Source organism: Helianthus annuus, chromosome 4 (genome assembly GCF_002127325.2).
Source record: "Helianthus annuus cultivar XRQ/B chromosome 4, HanXRQr2.0-SUNRISE, whole genome shotgun sequence".
Taxonomy (NCBI): Eukaryota; Viridiplantae; Streptophyta; class Magnoliopsida; order Asterales; family Asteraceae; genus Helianthus; species Helianthus annuus.
This window is the reverse complement of record NC_035436.2, coordinates 180,518,173-180,538,368: the sequence shown is the minus strand read 5'-3', so window position 1 is coordinate 180,538,368 and position 20,196 is coordinate 180,518,173. Positions and strand designations below refer to the sequence as shown.

Genomic DNA, 20,196 nt, shown 5'->3' with positions numbered 1-20,196 from the left:
ATAAGTATAAAGATTATATTATAAGATAAATATAAATATAGAGATATAGTTATAGATAAACGTCGACTTAAAATATGAGATAACTTGATAAATTATTTTAAAACTTGTAATTTTTAAGATAAAAATAAATATAAATATATGACAAGAAAACTAAAAATAGATGTCTCTCGTATCAACACGTGTCCATTAATTGGTTTATTTTATTATATATATATATAGATATAGATAAGAACATAGGCCCAATCTTATTATATTCAAACTCTAATGGATAGAAGCAATTAACTTTTTCTATGTTCATATTTAATTAGGACTCTTTTTTTTAGTCATCCACATAATTAACTACTATAGCTAATTTGTATTTGTGCATACATACATACACACACATACATACATACATACATGCTAGGGGGTGTTGTTTCAAAACCGAAAGCAGTCAGTAGCTGCCAACCCTATTAAGAAGGAACCGGGGGAAGTCTAACCTAACCCAATCAAATACTATACCAAAACCTGATTATCATACATTGGATCGATATTCAGTTTGCATTGGGGGAATCGGGTTAACTAGATTAAGCATTTAAAAAAATAATAACCGAATGATGGTGCCTTTCATAGTTCATAGTATATTATCGCCTGATGCCTTAATCGAGGGTAATCGGGTTAACTAGATTAAGCATTTAAAAAAATAATAACCGAATGATGGTGCCTTTCATAGTTCATAGTATATTATCGCCTGATGCCTTAATCGATAATTCAATCACGTTTCAACTTTCAACTTGTCGGCGATTTCAATCCACAACTTGGAGGTCTAACCTATTAATTACTACATGTTCATTTACTATTACTGTCTGTTTTTATTTTAATTATTTACACTGTTCAACACCAACTTGGACTCTTGGGGTCTTGGAATCTTGGATGATCATTCTATATTCAGACCCGATAACCCATTTGGGTTACCAAGTATCAAAGCCATTATGGATCAAACACCAAATTAGGCCCAACCACCAAACCAATTAGCCGATTTAGCTGCCCATTTAACCAACCCGATTGCCATATACCAATTACCACCGACCCGAATTCACTCGACTACCTAAAGTACCTGAAACCCGATATATTTGATATCACTGTCTTTTTTTTACGAACCGTTTGTATGTGGGTGTTTGTATGCCTTGATGTTTGTTCGTAAGTAGGGTGGGATTTCTTATTGATTTATTTGCTTTTTGACAACGCCAATAAGTCAAGTTGTTTCAACAAGCCCGAAATTGTGGATTTTTCAAATGACTTATTAACTTATTAGATTTTTCAAAAAACCAATAACTCAATAAGCCATTTCCTAACTTAATCCCAAACACCCCTATAGTGAAATTTCCTCATGTAACAGAGAGAATTCAATTGGTATCGATTCGGGTCGTTATGGTATCAACATCAAAACAAAAAAATAGTCGTGATACGCCAAAAATTTTATCGACATGGTTTCAATAGTAACAATACCGGTATCAATGTTGTTTGGTTGGAATCGTTTTGGTTCGACAAGACACCAGTACGTCGTCGACACTTGCTCTAGCATAAAATAAAAAAACAATTTTGTATACAACTCATTTTTCAGCATAAATTCAATCGAAAACAAACAAAAAAGCTATCAGTATCGGTTATGACAATATCGATACCGATACTGATGTTTGGGTTGTCACAATCCTGTTACAATATAGCTTATGATACCAAAATAATATTCTATTTTGAATGCCCGTTTTGAATGAAAATTATGTTGGACATGGAGATAAGAAAAAAAGTCAATTCGTCCGTTTCGAATTTTGGTTGGTATCAATTTGTTTTTTTTTACAGTATGACATTAGCCACACTCAATATAGCAAATGAAAGAGAGAAAAACATGAATACATGTATTTGCACCAATATTGTTGGGACCATATTGTATATTTAGAATTTTATAAAGCATTACGTTACATTATTAGATTAAAGAAAAGGGTAAACATGAATATATAAAAATAATTTGTGAGATAGTTTTGATAGCGTATACATTTGTGTTTTAACTTTACTTCAAAAATATTTTTTTTATTCAGATTAGATAAAAATAGTTATGTTGCAACAACTTAAAATATACAAAGTCATTAGTTATAAGAAATAAAACAAAATATACTTAAAATTAGCTATAATAATAATAAAATAAATGTTGATAGTGTAAAAAGGAAAAATCCTATAGGTTTTTTAGGCCGACAATTCTTGATACGACTAGAAATTCGGAATGAAAAAATAGGTTTTGGGTCAACTCACACGACCCTTTTTAAAACGAGTAGAGTTCAAGTTGAGATGTATTAAAAATATGTCGTGTTCGTGATGACTCGCATAAAAAATTGGTTGGTCCGTTAACCCATTTAAGTATTTAGACCATGTGTAGTGGTTTGAGCAATAATACCCCCACCATTGGGCGTTTTGCGACACGTGGCAGTCCAGTCAGCATGGGGGCATTATTGGGGGTTATTGCAAAAGTGGCGTAGTGTGAATAATGCCCAATAACGCCCCTTTCAATCATTAAACAATTATTTTTTTTAAATTAAAAACTTAAAATACTTCATTAAATTAAAAAAAAAAACAATACTAGAAATAAAAAAACCAGAAAAAAGTAAAAAAAAAATTACATTGCCAAAATCTAATTAAAACTTTAGGGACTGAAATGCAAAATCCTTTTTTAAGGACTTTTAAAGTTAAATCCATTTTTTAAACTTTAGGGACTTAAATGCAAAATCTTTTTTTTTAAACCTTCTTCTTCCTTTTTTTAACCTGCAACTTCTTCTTCTTCCTTTTTTTTTAAATCCATCTTTTGTTTTTTTTAATTAAAACTAACTCTAAAACTAAGTATACACACATGGCAAGATCTTATTGGGCAAAGAAATCAAGTTTCTCTTCTCTTCGGCGTGTTTCAAACAACGTGGATCCAATTTTTTTCGAAAAAAGCCCAAAAACTCCCCTATGTAACGGGATTTGGGCGTTTTTCGGCGTTATTTTTTAATTTAAAAAAAAAACGCCCCACTACGTGGGTCTTAGAAAAAAACCTTTATATTTTTTTTGTTTTTTTTTTTCCAGTTTTCCTTTTTACATAGTTAGTCATATAAATCTTAGTTTTATCACACTATATTATTTACTTGTCCTACTTATACTCACTATTAAACCCAACAACCCGTTATAACTTGTAACCACGTATGACTCTTTAAAAAAATGAGTTAAACGGACCATGTTTTAATTTACTCAAATTTTTATATGTTGCACATCTCATCCCGTCAACTTTTTTTTTGAAAGGCAACTTTTATTAGAAACAGGCCGGCCCATAAAGACCGCGCCAAAAAACAAACCTACAACATATACAATGGATAATTACACCACTCTCTCCACACCAAGTTACGGTGTTTGGACCTACTTTTTAACCAAAGAAAACCTAACGATCTCACTTCCCCAAAAATGTCCTCAATATCACCTCTCCCGTTTGAAAAAATCTTATCGTTTCTCGCCTTCCATATAGCCCAACAAGCCACCAAAACAAGACCGCGAACAATATCCTTAGCTTTATCCTCCCCTTCGAAACCTCTATGCACCTCAAGAAGATCATAAACAGAAAAGGCGAAAATAGGCGGAACTTTGATCCACTCACTAAGCCGATTCCAAACTCCCATAGAATAAGAACATGCGGAAAACAAATGATCCACCGATTCCACCCCATCCCCACATAGACCGCACATATCCAAACCCACCAAAATATTTCTCTTCCTAAGCGCTTCTCTTGAGGGAGACGATCAAGAACCAATCTCCACATAAAAATTCTGCATTTTAACGGAACCCACCTAGGGCCTTTTACCGAGAACAAGACATCTTCGGAACTATCATCCGAAACCAAACTCTTGAAAGAAAAGGTAGAAAACTTACCCGCCCCATCAGGAGTCCATACCCATTTATCCTTGGCAGCCGATAAAACCACCCCGTTCAGCGAATTCACATATTCTACCAGCTTCGCCACCTCCACTGAAGTAACCGGCGACCTGTCCCAACAACACAGCTGCAAAATCTCTTCATTAGAAGCTGGAACACGATCCTTTACGCAGCAATCTTTAATTCTTTCGAGAGCGAAAAGTCTTGGCCACTTAAACATGAGAGGAGTGTCACCTAACCATAGATCGATCCAGAACCGAATGTAACACCCGTTCCCCGGGACACCTTTCATGAGGCTATTTATTCTTTTACCTTTAATCCAAGTTTTAGCTTCCACCTTCATTATATTATTCCACACACCCGCGATCGCCGGGTTACAAGGCAGAGAAGACCATCTTCTTTTCCTACCATGACAGGCAGACACCACTTTCCTCCATAATCTATCATCTTCCACGTGAAATCTCCAAAACCATTTCGCTAAAAGGGCATCATTAATCTTCTTTAGACTGCATAGACCAAGACCCCCGCAATTTTTAGGACGAGCCACTTTATCCCACGCCACCCAATGGGTTTTTCTATTATTCTCCGAACCGCCCCACAAAAAGTTTCTAATGAGCGCCACTTCATCCCGTCAACTGGTTAACCCATAACCTATCACTTCACCAACCCTAGACGACATCTCTGATCTACATAACAACACGTATGCTTAGAATGGTAATAAATTTCATAAATTATTTTTACTTTGACATGAAATAGAAAAAAAAAAACTTCTGGATTACTTTGACCTGAAATAGAAAAAAAAAACTTCTGGATTACTTTGATGACCTGAAATAGAAAAAAAAAAAAAAAAAAAAAAAAAACTTCTTGGGGTTCTGGAAAAGAATGGCGTCTTGGGGGTTCTGGAAAAGAATGGTCGTGTAAGACTCTAAAAAGCCCTACTTACACTTTTCCACCACTCGGAAGAGTCCAGAGAAGCGAAAACAAGCGGTTTTCCACCGCATCTTCTCTCTCTTCCACCGTCTTCTCTCTCCTCTATTCAGATGGAAGGCGGTGGAGAAGAACCGATCCATCATGATCCTCACTTCTCCCCTCTCGAGGAGGAATCATCGATCACGGATCCTCTTTCCGACGAACTTCCTCCTCCGACGACCACCTCAGCTCCCCCAACCCTAACCGATGACCTTCGCGATAACATCATCAAACAGGTATCTCATATACAGTTTAATAATTTGTTGTAATATGCGATTATACTTCTATTATGCCTCTTTGATTCGTAGAATTTTTTTAATTGATGATCTGATCAAGTCAGTCACGCTTTCGTTACTGCGATTTTGATACTTATGTTGTGGTAATTAGTTTGTTTATCTATGTGTGTATTGCAATGATATAGTTCCGCCTATTGGTGCTGGTTTTGCTATAGAAGTCTGTGTGCACGCACATGTAGGTATTATTTTTCTTCAGTTTAGGTATAATTAAGCTTTGTTTGTTGCAAGTCATATGGTATGTGATGGCAGTTATAAGGAAGGTTCTAAAAGAAGTCATATGTAAATTAGTGTTTTATAGGATATATGCACATGGTATTCGAAGTTATTGAGTGAATAAGGAAGCTTGATTTTGCAATTTTTGGGGAAACATATGACTAGTATCAGTTTAGTCTTTGTTTACTTTCCTCAATTGATTGTAGGCAGAGATACACTTGACATATTAGTTCATGTAAAAATTGACAGCATCATGTAAAAATGGAGAGTTCTATGAGATGAATTGACAGCATCATGTAAAAATAGACAATAGGATTCTACACTTGACATATTAGTTCATTGACTTTGGTCTCGTTAGATGCCACATTATTTTATCTTAGGTATAACTGTGTAATGATTGTCGTGTTGAAACACTGACTTTGTAATGTAGATTTTTTGTTGGAACTAGATAGTGGAGACTCGAGAAGTATGTATATAATCACACTGTTGTTTACCTGACTCTAGGTTAATATGAGCCAAATTTTCATGGTGATTGTTATGGGACATATAATTACTTCACAGATAACTATGTAGGTAACTAGGTAAGCGTCTTGATGTTTATTAAATATCATTAAATTAAATGCAGTAATATGGAATTAACTTTTCTATGTTTGAAAACTGAAATGTGGATGCTTATGTATCAGTGAAAGTTTCTATGGGGACTACAAGTCTATTATGTATGAAGAACGACGAAAATATGATTTATCGTGGTTTAGCTTATAAATGCATGAATAGAAGTTATATGTTAAAATTTATCATTGCATACTTGTGTATGGATGTGCTTATTGAATTGGACTACTACATGAGTATCATCAGCGGAAGTGTCTATGGGGACTAAAAATCTATTATGTATGAAGAAAGATGAAAGTTCATTAATCATGAATCAAAAATTAGTAAATAGCAGGCAAATCTCAATTTTTTTCGTGAATAGGAGAGATGTTGGGCTCATAAGGAATGCCCGATTCAAATACTACCAACGTGTATTGATCACATTAGCTTCTGATGAGAGAACTCTAAAGTTAAGTGTGCTTGGGTTAGAGTTATAATATGATCAGTGACATTTTGGGAAGTCTCCACTTGTATAACTAAAACCAAATTGTAAGCTTTTGGTTAGCAAAACGGACAATATTGGTTGGTATGAGTGACCGGATGTTACAGATGATACCATAGCCACTTGTGTGTCGCTCTCGGTGATGGGTTATTGGGGGTGTTTGGGACCCCTTAGGCGAGTTCCGCATCCTTGATTGGGGTGGTGGGGAAAACCTCATCGAGTATGTGAGTTCATAAAGGGGGATTGTAACACGCTAGGCAAATCCAACATCGGTCATGGACATGTGGACACAAAAGATGTTGGTCTTTTAAGAATCGTGCAACCTCAAATACCTAAATGTGTTGTGGGTGCGCTAGCTGTGGATGAGAGGGGAACTCTACATATAAGCGTGCTTGAGTTGGAGTAATACTAGGAATCTAGGATGAGTTATTTCTTGGGAAGTCTCCACTTGGGTAACCAAAAACAAATTCTTGAGCTCCTTGTGGGCAAAACGAACAGTATTGGTTGGTATGAGGGGTCGTGAGTTGCATTAGGATGGGTCACCTCTTGGCTCCCTTTTTGCATAGCATCATAGGGTTCAATGTTTTATCTGTTAGGCTGTTGCATCTTCCAAGTCTAGAATAAGAGGTGATAGGTTTATAACTAGTAATCACTGATGAGGAGGTCCCTTTAATATATTGTTCAGAGTAGGAAGCTAGCATGTGCTGATGTGCATATACTCTTTTGAATGGTTGGTGAAAGGAAGCAACTTGTAAAGAAATTATTATTCTCTTTTTTTTTCTTTCTAAAATTACCACGAGGTTACGGAACATACCAGATTTTTATGATAGTTCGTATTTAAGTTATTAACTAGTGTTTGTTAAATTATATTATCTTAAAGAGATTGTGTTCTTTATATTCAGGTGGAATACTATTTGAGTGATGAAAATTTGAGAACCGACAAGTTTTTGTTGAAGTATCTTGCGAAGGACGAGGAAGGCTATGGTAAGTCATTCACCACTTTATACTCCACTTCAACATCTTTTTGTATTGACTCGGGCCTCAGGGTGCTTTGAGATGGGTGAATGCAGCACTTGTTAATCTTTAATAATTTTTTAGGTATAGATTGCATTATATTGGGATGGGCATTTGGCTCTTGGGTACAACTTCAGAATTCAGATATTGCTTTAGAAATACGCTTATGAACCATTTTTTTTGTTGCAAAAAATTCAAAGACTCAAAAAATAAGATGCATTTTTAAGGCTCTCGGTGTTCCAAGGTGCTTAGGGTCTCGAAAAGCGAGGCACAAGGCAAAGACATTAGCCTCACGTACATGAGGCGCTCGGAATTAGAAAGCATTTATAATTTATAAATTAATAATTATACATGACACTTTCGATCTTATTAACAGATAACATAGAAAGAAATACTTGCAAATTAGTTAGAAACAACAGAACAGAAAAATAATAAAATCAGACAAATTCAACAGCTGTTTAGAAGACAAATTCAACAGCTGTTTAATAATATATCTAGATTATAGTGAACTGGAAAATAGAATCTCGTTGGACAGACACATCCAACAGCTGTTTAGTTTAATTGGACAGACAAATGCAAAGCTAATTAAACTTGAGTAACAGTTGTTTAGTTCAATAAGACAAATGCAACAGACTAATATATAGGATCAGAAAATCTGACGTGAGTTATCAAGAAATTATAGAGCAACAAAGGTGAAGCAGATTCACTCTGATGTGTTCTCATTCTAGAAGTTCATAAAAGTTGCCAAAAAGAAGAATAAATATAAACTTCAAAACTTTTTACCCCATTAAATCAAATAAAAAAACAGAACAGAACAACAATGAAGTCATCAAAATCAAACCACAAATGGAGAAATTTACTAACCTCAAAGTGGATAAAGACAGTAGTTAGGCGTAGAATGTTTACCTTCGAGGACAGTTAAGCTGGAAATTCACAAACATAAACAAAACATAACATAGAAAGCGGCAAAAATCAAATTGACAGTTGGGAAATTCACGAACTTCAAAGTTGTTTTTACAGTATATAGGAGGCAGAAGTGGTTCAGTTTGAAGGAACAAAACGAAAAAAATTACATAATTGAAAAACGTATCTGTAGAACATACTTAAAACGAGAAGTAAGAAACAATTGGTGAAGCGAAAGAGAGTAGGACTGTAGGATCATGAGGAAGTAAGGGTTCTGACTAATGACTAAATATGACAAAATGATCTTGATTCACGGAGTTGCATATTTTTTTGCAGTTCCTATAGCAGTTATCGCTTCTTTTAAGAAAATGAAGAAGCTGACACATCACAAATCACTCATTGTGGCTGCACTTAAGGAATCTTCTCTTCTGGTAAGCTGCATAAGTCATCATTTCAGGAGTGTCTGTACTTTGTTATCATTAAACCAATATAACCAGCAAGTGATTTAATTCTATATTGTTTGTCGCCTAATTCCGTTAATCAATTTGCCATGCCTAACATAGCGTTAAATATTATCAAAACTTGAGCTTCTGTTGATGGCTGCAGACTTTAAGTTCAAATGAGAAGAAGGTTAAGCGCATTCATCCTTTTCCATTGACTGAGGTTTTGGATCCAGAGGTATACTCTTCTTTTTTGCTAGCGATATAGAGTTTCAATTTTTCTGTTGTATTTAAATATTATTTTTGTAATATGAATTGAAAAAAAAAACATATATTTAGAACGAATAATCAACTGTTCATCTCTTATTGAAACATAGTGGTGTTCTCTTGGGTATGACATCTAATAAAATAGTCCTTTCTTCTATGCCAGCTGTGCACCGTTCTGGTAGAGAATCTTCCAGAGGATCACACAATAGAGAACATGAAGAAGATATTTTGCCATGCGGGAACGTATGCCTCTTTTTCATCCATCATGTTTCTAATTTTGTATTATTTAACTTCTCTTTTGTCAATTCTCAAAATGATATCATTTTTTAGTATCAAGAAGATTACTATTCATGAAGAAAATGCTACAAGGGATCCAAAAAAATGTAGTATTGAGGAGAAGCTTCTGAGTGGTAAGGTAAACTTCAAATTCTGTAGAACATGACCCATATAGTCTGTCTGTTTGTCTCTTTTAAGTAGGTTATTCTTATTACTCTGTATTGTTGGTCCTGTGTCTAGAAACCAATGTGAGGCACGTCAGATTACACAAACGTGAATACGCGAGATTTTACATATTCTAGAGTATATTCAAGGTTTTTTTTCTTTATTTGAGGATGTTTGAATATGCATTTTCATTTCTAACGATTATTGCCATTCTGGTTGCTGTGTGCAAGTTGTATGCAAGTGTGGAATATGAGACTGTTGAGGCTGCTGAGAAGGCGGTAAGTTTGAAGTTCTTATTTCAGTTGACATCCTTTCTAGGAGAGGTTGAATGATTTGCGGGTTGGGTATCGGGTTTGAAAGGTTGAAACGGGTTCAATTACGATTACAAAAGCTAGAACACTTGTCCAAATATTTTACATTCTCTTGTAAATAATTACCGTGTTAATTATGATTACTCAAATTCTATCATTTCATTAATAGTTTTTGTATAAAATGATTTTAAGAGGTTTTTACGTATTAGAAATAATATTTGGGGTATTTTCGGTCTGTTTGACCTGCTCAACGTATTTGATCTGTTTTCTTTTAAGTTGATCTTTTTTACTTTACTCGTTTGTTCTATTGGTGATAAATAATTACCTTAAGCCGATTGTTTTACGCACACGACTGGATTTGATCTTCTACAGGTTGCTACTTTAAACAATGAGCATGACTGGCGACATGGCATGCGAGTCAAGCTTCTCAAGCGGAGGGTAACTCATTCTTTCCACCAATTTATCTCATTATAACTTTGATTTTGCTAATGTTATCTTATAATTAGGTCAAGAATACACAGAAGAAAAAGGGACATGACCCTGAGAAGAAAAACATCCATGTAGAATCTCCCGGTGACAAGGAGATCCAACAATCAGGTGAGCACCATGATGATAGAACGGATGAAGAGGTATTTTTCTAGAAGTGCCAAACATTTTTTTAGTTTTTTAAATAGTTATCGCATCGCGTTAATTATGATTGCCATTAATGGTGTTTTCTTACACTTATTGATTAGCATGCACACCATGACGGGGACCATCAATCCAAAGATAAGAATGGAAACCGTGGTCAAAACAGTAGACGTTCTAGGAAACCGAAGCATCATGGACCTAGTGGCATGGGTAAGACAGTCATTAACCGATTTGCGTCTCTGCTTTGAAAATCTGGAACATGATAACAAACTTGTTTGCATTACAAATTCAGGTCATGGGACAGCGTTCCATAACCACGGGGTTGAAATTTCTAAGCCGCCTCCTGGACCAAAAATGCCAGACGGTACAAGGGGATTCACAATGGGACGTGGACGGGCTCTAAGTTGACATTTGCGTGCCCGATCTTGCCTTTGTCCAGGTTATTTTTTTATGCACCAAATATGCAATCAAAATCTGGATTGGGGCCTCACAAAATGTGCAGTCATCTGCAAACTTGAATGATTGTGGATTATTTTATTTTTGTGTTGCTTTGTAACATATGGCTGCTTAAGTTTATGGTGTTTACATGGTGTGGGTTGTAATGTCAACATTTTCTATAATATGGGTTCATAGTTCATACAATTTTTTTTCTGTGTGAACTTTCTATCGGAAAACTACCAATAATCTGTTAACCAAATAGCTCATTACGCACATGTTGCGTTGGGTACATTATCTTCAAGAGGATTAAAGGCCAAAAAAAAAAAAGAAGTGGAAGATGGATTCCAAAGTGGGGATGCGTTCACTTGTCAACGTTTAGAAGTAAATCAATCATACCCAGTAAATATCACAAGTAGCAAAGCTATTGGTAGGGTCTGGAGAGGGTGAGATGTAGGCGCACCTTACATCTATTCCTAAGGATAGAGAGACTGCTTCCAGAGAGATCCTCGACACCAAAGACAGTAGAAAAGCGAGAAACTACACATATCTTTAAAAAGAGCAATGCTAAATAGCAAAAAAGAAAGTGGTGGATAGGTAACATGTATGAAAACACAATCAATGCAAAATCCGTCTAGACCATAAAGAGACACTGAACATCTGCCCAAATGCTCAGACCTAATGAATCTACTCCTAAAAGTCTTTAACCTTAATCCTACATCTTCATAGACCCATATCCTGTACCATGTCCTCAGAGGGGTGTAACTTTAGCAAATCTTTCCTAATACGCTCATCTCAAGTCAACTTGGGCCTACCTCGACTCCTACTCCCTTCCACAGTTACTTAAGCATTCTACTGCTCTAAATGGTGTTGTCATTTGCCTTCTTTTCACATGCTCAAACCATCTCAATCTTCCTTCCTTTATCTTATCCAAAATAATAGCTACTCTTAATCTTTCCCTAAAATCCTCATTTCTTATCCGGTCTAACCTTGTATGCCCACACATCCACCTTAACATTCTCATTTCTGCTACCTCCAACTTGCGCGCTTGTTCTTTCTTAATTGACCAACAGTCCGTCCCATACAACATAGCAGGTCTAATGGCAACCGTATAAAATTTCCCTTTTAATTTAGTTGGGAACCTTTTGTCGCACAAAACCTCAGTGGCTGCTCTCCACTTACACCAACCGGCATGGATGCGATGTGCTACATCGCTACCTATCTCCCAATCCCTTTGTACAAACGATCCTAAATACTTGAACTTAGTAACCTTCGGAACCCCTTGACCGCCAATAGTAATTTGAGTGTCTACGCCATCGTTGGCACCACTGAAATTACAATAAAGGTACTCATTCTTAGAGCGACTAATTCTTAATTTTTTTCCCTCAAAAGCCGCTCGTCACTACTCTAACCTCGCATTCAGGCCCTGTTTAGTCTCTGCCACTAACATAATATCATCCGCGAAAAGCATACACCATGGAATTGTCTCTTGAATTGACCTAGACAGCTCGTCCAACACTATCGTGAAAAGAAACGGACTCAATGCACACCCTTGGTGAAGTCCCTACCTCAACAGGGAAGAAATCAGTATCCCCTATAGGCGCACGGACACTAGTTTCAGATCTAACATACATATCCTTAATTATGTCAACATACTTCCAAGGAACCCCTCTATCCTCCAAACTATTCCAAATTAATATACGTGGTACACTATCATATGCTTTTTCAAGGTCAATGAACACCATATGTAGATCCCGCTTCTTCTCCCTATATTTTTCCATCAGTCTTCTTCTTCTGAGGGATTGGTTGTAATTAGCCCAAGAAACTGTAACTTGTGATCTAATCAAGATCTATCAAGCATCTTCTTTCTCAGATTTCTGCCCTAAATCAGAAACACAACCAAAATGATAGATCTTTATTCGAGTACAACAAACTTATAAGATTGTTACAGTTTATTAGGCTAATTACGGTTAATCCTTCTAGTTTGAGATATTACAAAAGTGACCCTCAATTGCTAACCGCCTCTTAACCACGTAACACACTGATTTTAGGTTTTATCGTATCCATCAATTATGTGCTACTACATACAATTGCATTATGCTATGTTCAAGGTTTTTTAATTTACAAGTGGTTTTATAATGAAAAAGACCCAGTACAGTTAGAACTAGATATGGTGTGTGTATATATTGTACATATAACCTTATTTTTTTGCGTAGGTAATATTTTTATTTTTCATAGGTTATAAGATTTAGAGAATTATATCATGTAAATATCATAACAAAAAGGATTCACTTCCGTTAATACGTAACATCATAACACAACAACTTGCCAAGTGGAAATTACCATAATAAGTTACTACATGCCACTAAAACCTACTTCAACTAAACCATAAACAACATGACCAAAACCATAAACACAAACCTTAAACCGGACAATCTCAAACCTCTAACACCACCCGAAACAACAACCCGAATGTCATCGACCACGGGCCCACATAACGAGCTCATATCATCACTCCGAGTGTTATAATACACGCTATAAAACGCCACCCGTGTCCTCTCGGCCTTAGCCGTGAAGTTCACGTTTGCAGTTTGGAAAGTCGAATTGGAATCGGGCGTGTAGTGGACGTTTTCGGCTTGGTCACCGGCAAAGGCCATGACCGCAAGTGGCTGCTTGCACGAGTCACCCGCATGGCCTAGCGAAAACGACATTGTATAAGGTTTGTTTGGAGTGGTTGTGACCATTTGTGAGATGATTCCTTCTTTACCCGAGAGTAACTCGATGGCCCGTTTTCCTCCAGGAACCGAGAAGTGGTAGGAGTCGATGTAACGAACTGCCCGGTTTGACTCGACTATCCAACCCGGTAATGACGAGGTTTCTTCGTCAAGGTTGGTTGGGAGTAGGACTCCTAGGGAAGCATTTCTAAACATCCATGGACCTTCTTCAAAATCACCATTCAATACTGCATTATCTGTAATCATAAAAATAAATGTTTAGTTACTTTTAAATCGACAATGCACCAAGGAGAACAGGAAAAACAAAGCCCGAAGCATTCTAGACGGGTACTCGGGTATGAGAACAATTTTAGAATATCCGTGGGTTTGAAACGGGTATGGGATTAGATGATACCAATCCCCACATTAACTGAACCATCTACCCGAATATATTAATATATATTGTATTATTTTTAAAAATAGAAGAAAGTACACAGATGGACCTCGTGGTTTACCAAAATTTTGAATTTGGTCCCTAAATTTTTTAAAGTACACGAATGGTCCCTGTGGTTTGCACTACGTATCGCATTTAGTCCCCAACCAACAAATCTGAAGGTTTTGGCATGTCCAATTTAGGGACTAAATGCGTTACAAAGTGCAAACCATAGGGTCCATCCATGAAGTTTTGGAAAAAGCTGGGGACTAAATGCGTTACATGCAAACCACCTGGACCGCTTGTGTATTTTTTGAAAGCTAGGGACCAAATTCAAATTTTTGATAAACCACAGGGACCATTCGTATACGTTACTCTGAAAAATAAATGTAACAAATAGCATCTTAGTTTTGTTTGATTATAAAATCGTGTCTCGTACTTGTTTCTCTATACCCATTAGGTTTGCGGGTATGGGACGCGATTTTATAGTCAAGTATGATACCGATTGCCATCCCAAAAGCCAACCCAAGTAGCCCATTTAGATCTGAACTTTAACATGTGACCAAGACTGGACCCTGGTCCATTTTTGGGATCTAACTGTTTGGAATGTAATGAACCTTTTGGTTTAGTAGGCACAAAAAGCTTTTTAATAGCAATGTCATCAATGATGGGCCCACATGTGGGGTCATCTTCCATGCCAGGATTCGTGAAAACGACACTAGCGTCTTCTTGCTCTGCTTGAAACGCCCACGCGTACGTATCCCAGCCTTGTACACTATACAATGTTTGTAGATCAATGGTCTGTGACGCGGGTGGAACCGACACGTTTAATGATTCCAGCTGTGCACATGTCCGAGATGCACTGAATGTGATCGAGTAGATCTCGCCTTTTTCAAGTTTCACCTCTTGGCTGATCTGAGCGTCGTTGCCTAGCCTCACCGCGTGTCTGCCTTCGGGTACGATGAGGATCATTCCGCCTTGTTTTTGCCCTGATGCCACTAGCTCCACCGTGCCGTTCAGTTTCCAGCTTGGGACCGCGTCTGGGCTGTCGGTGGCTCCGTCATCGCCGAACCCTCCTGTTGGGGCAGTCTCAAAGTCACCGTTGTTTAATAAGCCTGCAAAAAGTCAAAATATACGATATGAGAGACTGCTTACAAAAAGAACCTGACTAAGTGCTTCATGTACACATTAAATATGAGAATTTAGAAACATATTTTTAAAATTTATAGATAATGATTTGTTAGTAATTTTTTTTTTTTTTTGTAATAGTTAATGTAGGTTTTTTATTTTACTAATTTGCAATATTATAACTGGAAGTAACTGCCAATGAGCTAGTGGTGGAGTGGTAAGGGAGAGATCTTGTGTTCCAAGTGACCCAAGTTCAATTCCTACCCCTAGCATTTAGTTTCTGCGGCACCTGGTGATGATGGGAGACTAGGCGAGTAGGCGGCGATCGCTAGTTCGATCCTTGAACTGAGCGGGTTTTACCTCACCGCACTGTCGTGCCTTCGGGCGAGTGTTCACGGGCTTCGGCCCTAGGTGAGGGTTTTCCCCGGTTCGGAAGGCGAGTGTATCCCGATGTGGTGAATTTCGCCAGTAGCCCATTTGGAGGATTCGTTGGCCGTTCAAAAAAAATAACTGGAAGTAACTTTTACTCTTTTAGCAAAAGATTCATGACAAACTGAACGGGGACACATATTTTGGCGGTAAACACAACCAGTAAAAACAATCATTCGGACAAATATTTTCTTTTACTTTATAGAAAATCGTATCCTTTACTTTTCCTAAAAAATCTAAATTATTAATTCAAAGTAAACTGGTAAGATTATGCAAAAAGTTAAATATGCAATTATGCAAACATTTAAAAAATGCAACATATAAATTTACTGAATTTATCCGAAAATTAAAACTTTTTTTTCAGAAATTATCTAATTTAAATTTATGTATATTAATAATAATAATAATAATAATAATAGTAATAATATATGTGGATAACTATGACTCTTTAATAATTTTTTTTGTTTATCAATACATTTAGGTATTTGATTGTTAATTAAATGAATATCTTCAATATCTAAAAAATGAATTTGGTCATATGTTTATATTTTTTATATCATTTTAATTTAATTGGTGTGGGGCTATTCATTAATAAATGTAGCTTGTTGAAATATACACTTTTAATTAGATCCAACATAAGGGGAAAACAATTATAAAAGTGTTGTTATAATTCGTTGTAGGTTGTTGAGATGGTGACTTATACAAGGCAAAAGCCTGTACCAGAAAATCGAGTACCAAATTCCTAACAAAAATAGCTATTGAAATAGAAATAGTAATATTAACTAATAATTAATTGGCGTTACATTTATTATACTTTATTTCAAATTCAATGCATCCTTTTCTAAATAACACCTGATTTTTTCATGTTCATATCAAATTTTCGGGTTTACCTTTAGATTTAACTCATTATTTAGATTTGACTCATCAATCTTTAAACACCACCCATTTGACAATAAAAATTAAAAAAAGGTGTTAATAAAGCCACACCTAATAATCTTATTTTCACATCTTATACACTGGTCGTATAGAATAATCTGACATGACAAATATTGGGTCGTGTAATGCTATATGACTCGTATAGATGGAGAAAATACTAGGTCTTATAACATTTTATACGGGTCGTATGACATTACATGAGGTTTGGGTCGTATAACATTATATGGGCCGTATAACATTGTATACGAGCCGTATAATGTTATGCGACTCATATACATGGAGACAAAAAACATTCTCCGATATTTTTTTTTGTGCAAGATTCTGTGTATGGGTTTAAAATTGTGATTTTCCAGAAAAAATATGACATTTTTATATGAAAAAAAAAACTTTTTATAAATAAAATATGTGGTTGTCTATTTCTGCAAAAACCAAATGTGTAAAAACAGCAAAAATACAGCTCATAGAATATAAGTCGGTGCATCCAGAACTTTATGAAAGAACAACGTTGTGTGGTGCATTATGACTTGTACATTGTAGTACAACCGAATCACGCCGAATTACCGGGAGTGATAATTAAGCATTTACTGATCAAATTTCACCACACGAACACACAAATTACTTTTCTAGGTGAAACTAATAACAAAAAAAAATGACACATTCTCTTTTACTTTGATTTAAAATTAAAATATGTGGATTTGAGTTGAGTAAATAGTAGAAATGGAATATGAAGAGAGATCTCAAATAGCATAATAAAATTAATTAATATGAAGAAGATTGAATGAAGAGTAGGTACCGTCTTCTGCAGCAAAAATAGCAAGAAGCTGAGAGATGATGATAAGGCACAATAAGAAGAGTGTAGTTGAAGAAGACATTATCTGGTGGTGTCAAAAATTAAAATGTATTCTCTCTCTCTCTCTAAAACACCGTGTTTCTCTCACTCACTAGAAACACACAGAGTGGGGGAAGGGAGTGAGGCTTTTTAACCAAGATTCCAGCAACTTGGTTTCGGTGGTCTCTACTTTAATATATTTTTTACTAGCCTAAGATCCCGCGATTTTCGTGGGTGGTTTAACACAAACATATAATATTTACCGGCATTGAAGCCCATGTATATCATCATTTTTTATAGGTCTTTCTAAACTTAGGCTTCACGTCTAAGGGTTAAAACAGATCACTTCTCTCTCCAAAAACCTGTTACATACCAGCGAACCTTTAATAGATCTACGAAAGTTCACTGTTTTCATCTTTTGATTGACATCAAGTTTATATAAACTTCAATATCTAAATTCTTATTTAAATTCATATAGTCTAAGATTCCGCGAGTTTCACGGGTGGCTTAACACAAACATATAATATCTACTAACATTGAGATGAAATTCGTAATGAAAAAACTTTTCAATATAAATCTATTGATTTAATAAATTAAACATAGACGTAAATTTATTGATTTACTCCATCTTCATGTTATCACCTGTGAATACTCACGGGTCGGATATTTAATGTTTTATTAAACATAATTATATATATATTTTTTAAAAACGAATAACGTGTAACGAATAAGGCTTGATAAGTCTATTTGTCTCGTAAAATATTACCATGAAAGCACCTCAATACAATTATCGATAATTGATAAAGTGTAAAAAATAAGCAATATTGTTTAATTGGCAACTAAATGTCCGAAACACAGTCACATAAATATAATCGCAAAATAAAATATGAAGTTGAAATATGGTGTTCAAACGATTTGCGTCAAAACAGTTCAACTCCAAACAGTTCGGTTCCAAATGGTTCGCGTCAAAATGTTTCGAGTCGAAATGGTATGGTATGGGTTGAAACCGTTTGGGTTGAAATGGTGCGGGATCGAAACGGTCGAATACTCCATTGAATTTACTTTAATTTCTTCACGTATAGGAGGGATTTTAAATTCCGTTAGCTAAAGGAATATGAAGGAATTCATGGCCAATTTCAATTCACTTGTCAACCAAACACATGAACATTGGAATTGAGATTCCAATTCCAACAAATTATGTGAACCAAACATCTTAAGAGATGAAATTCATATTCCAATTCCATTGAATTCCAACGAACCAAACGCCCCCTTAGGATATACTCTTTTAGGATTCGATTATTATATTTATATTCTGAAACATAAAGTGTACCACTGAAACCAAGACTTAGAATTTTTTATTATTGGCTTATGAGAGATCGTCAACAATGGGAATGGCAATATAGGAAACGGGTCAACAGAACCTCAAAGAGACTTCCTTTTGGATCTGGCAATCTATAAACAAATTATGCAAATACGTTCCAAATCAATCAGTTTCCATTGTTGGATTGTGTATCGTATAATCTCATTGATCTCCTCCTGGAGTCCAGTTGGTGAGCCCAACGGAAGTTCAAGAGCAACACATACATGATACTTGCTTCACATAAATGAACAGATTACAAGTCCTCAAAGAAGATTTGTGAAAAGTGCAGTGGTACCACCACAAGTGTATGGCCAACAACCTGAAAAAACAGATTAATAAATACAATAGCTCATTAAGACACTCATTTAAGCATAAGAACAATAAAAACACTCAACATACTATAATAACCGAAAAGTATCAAATTGTCTATGAAGAAAAGACCTTATGGAATGCAAGGAGCAGTACTTTACGCTAGGCCTGGGTTAGTGTTGTTGCGGTTGTATCAAAGGCTCATAAGCAAACCGAGTCCAAACTTCTGTGAATATTTTTAGCAAATCCACTCCAGTTCCGCCACTAACAGGAACTGTTTGTGGTGGTAGTGGTGGTGGTTGTATGGCGGCTTATCCATCCATGATGTTAAATATTATGTCTGGGGTCATCACACCCAACATTCAGATCAAAGTCCTGACCACCATCAGCGCCAGCCACCACACCTTTCGTTGGCTTGGTCCCTTCGGCCACGATCCCTTCCTCTTTCTCTACCTCTACCATTGCTCCTTAATTGACTTCCTTCGTTCTGCAACAAATCCAGTTATAAATGAATAGACCATAGCGGTTCAAATTAAAAAGATTAGCTAAATATCTAAATAAATAAATAAAATTAAATATCTGAATAGAGTAAGTTACGATTTTGACCCCTGTGGTTATATCACTTTTAGCCCAAAAAATAATTTTTTAATATCTGAGCCCGCCCAACATCTTTTTTTCTAACTCTTTTGGCCCCTAACACTAACCCCATCCATTAAATGTTAGGGACCAAAAGGGTTAGAAAAAAGACGTTAGGGGCCAAAAAAGTTAGAAAAAAAGACGTTGGATACTCAGATGTTAAAAAATTCTTTTTTGGGCTAAAGGGGTAAAAGTGATACAACCACAGGGGCCAAAATCATAATTTACTCATCTGAATAAATTAAAAATAAACAAAAAAATATGTACAGCAAGCATGTGCGCAACTTAAGTAGGGCGGGAGGGGGCGGCCGACCCCCCGAACTTTTCGCTCAGTATTGGAGAGTATGTAGTTTTCGTATAGAAATTATTGGGTATATACGTTTTCGACCCCCCGGTTTTATATAAATTTTTAGATCCGGTGACTTCCACCCGCCCGGTCGGAAATCTCAAACTTCGCTACTGCTTTGCAGTCAACCTGTA

At 36.0% G+C, this 20,196-nt stretch overlaps 2 protein-coding genes across 2 annotated transcripts; one reads left to right on the top strand and one right to left on the bottom strand.

The window, feature by feature from the left end:
- The first annotated feature begins 4,802 nt into the window (after positions 1–4,802).
- On the top strand, positions 4,803–11,149 carry LOC110937397 (la-related protein 6A). The gene is made up of 11 exons (XM_022179822.2): positions 4,803–5,138; positions 7,404–7,485; positions 8,755–8,849; positions 9,025–9,096; positions 9,289–9,368; positions 9,456–9,540; positions 9,797–9,844; positions 10,250–10,315; positions 10,384–10,506; positions 10,612–10,717; positions 10,800–11,149. The coding sequence occupies exons 1-11, from the start codon at positions 4,974–4,976 to the stop codon at positions 10,913–10,915; spliced, it is 1,038 nt and encodes a 345-aa protein (XP_022035514.1). The 5' UTR covers positions 4,803–4,973; the 3' UTR covers positions 10,916–11,149.
- A 2,063-nt stretch (positions 11,150–13,212) lies between these two features.
- On the bottom strand, positions 13,213–17,617 carry LOC110937396. Its single transcript, XM_022179821.2, has 3 exons — positions 17,376–17,617; positions 14,707–15,204; positions 13,213–13,913 (listed from the first exon to the last, which is right to left on the bottom strand). Exons 1-3 carry the CDS (start codon positions 17,452–17,454, stop codon positions 13,324–13,326), a joined length of 1,167 nt encoding a protein of 388 aa, XP_022035513.1. The 5' UTR covers positions 17,455–17,617; the 3' UTR covers positions 13,213–13,323.
- Positions 17,618–20,196: the final 2,579 nt, after the last annotated feature.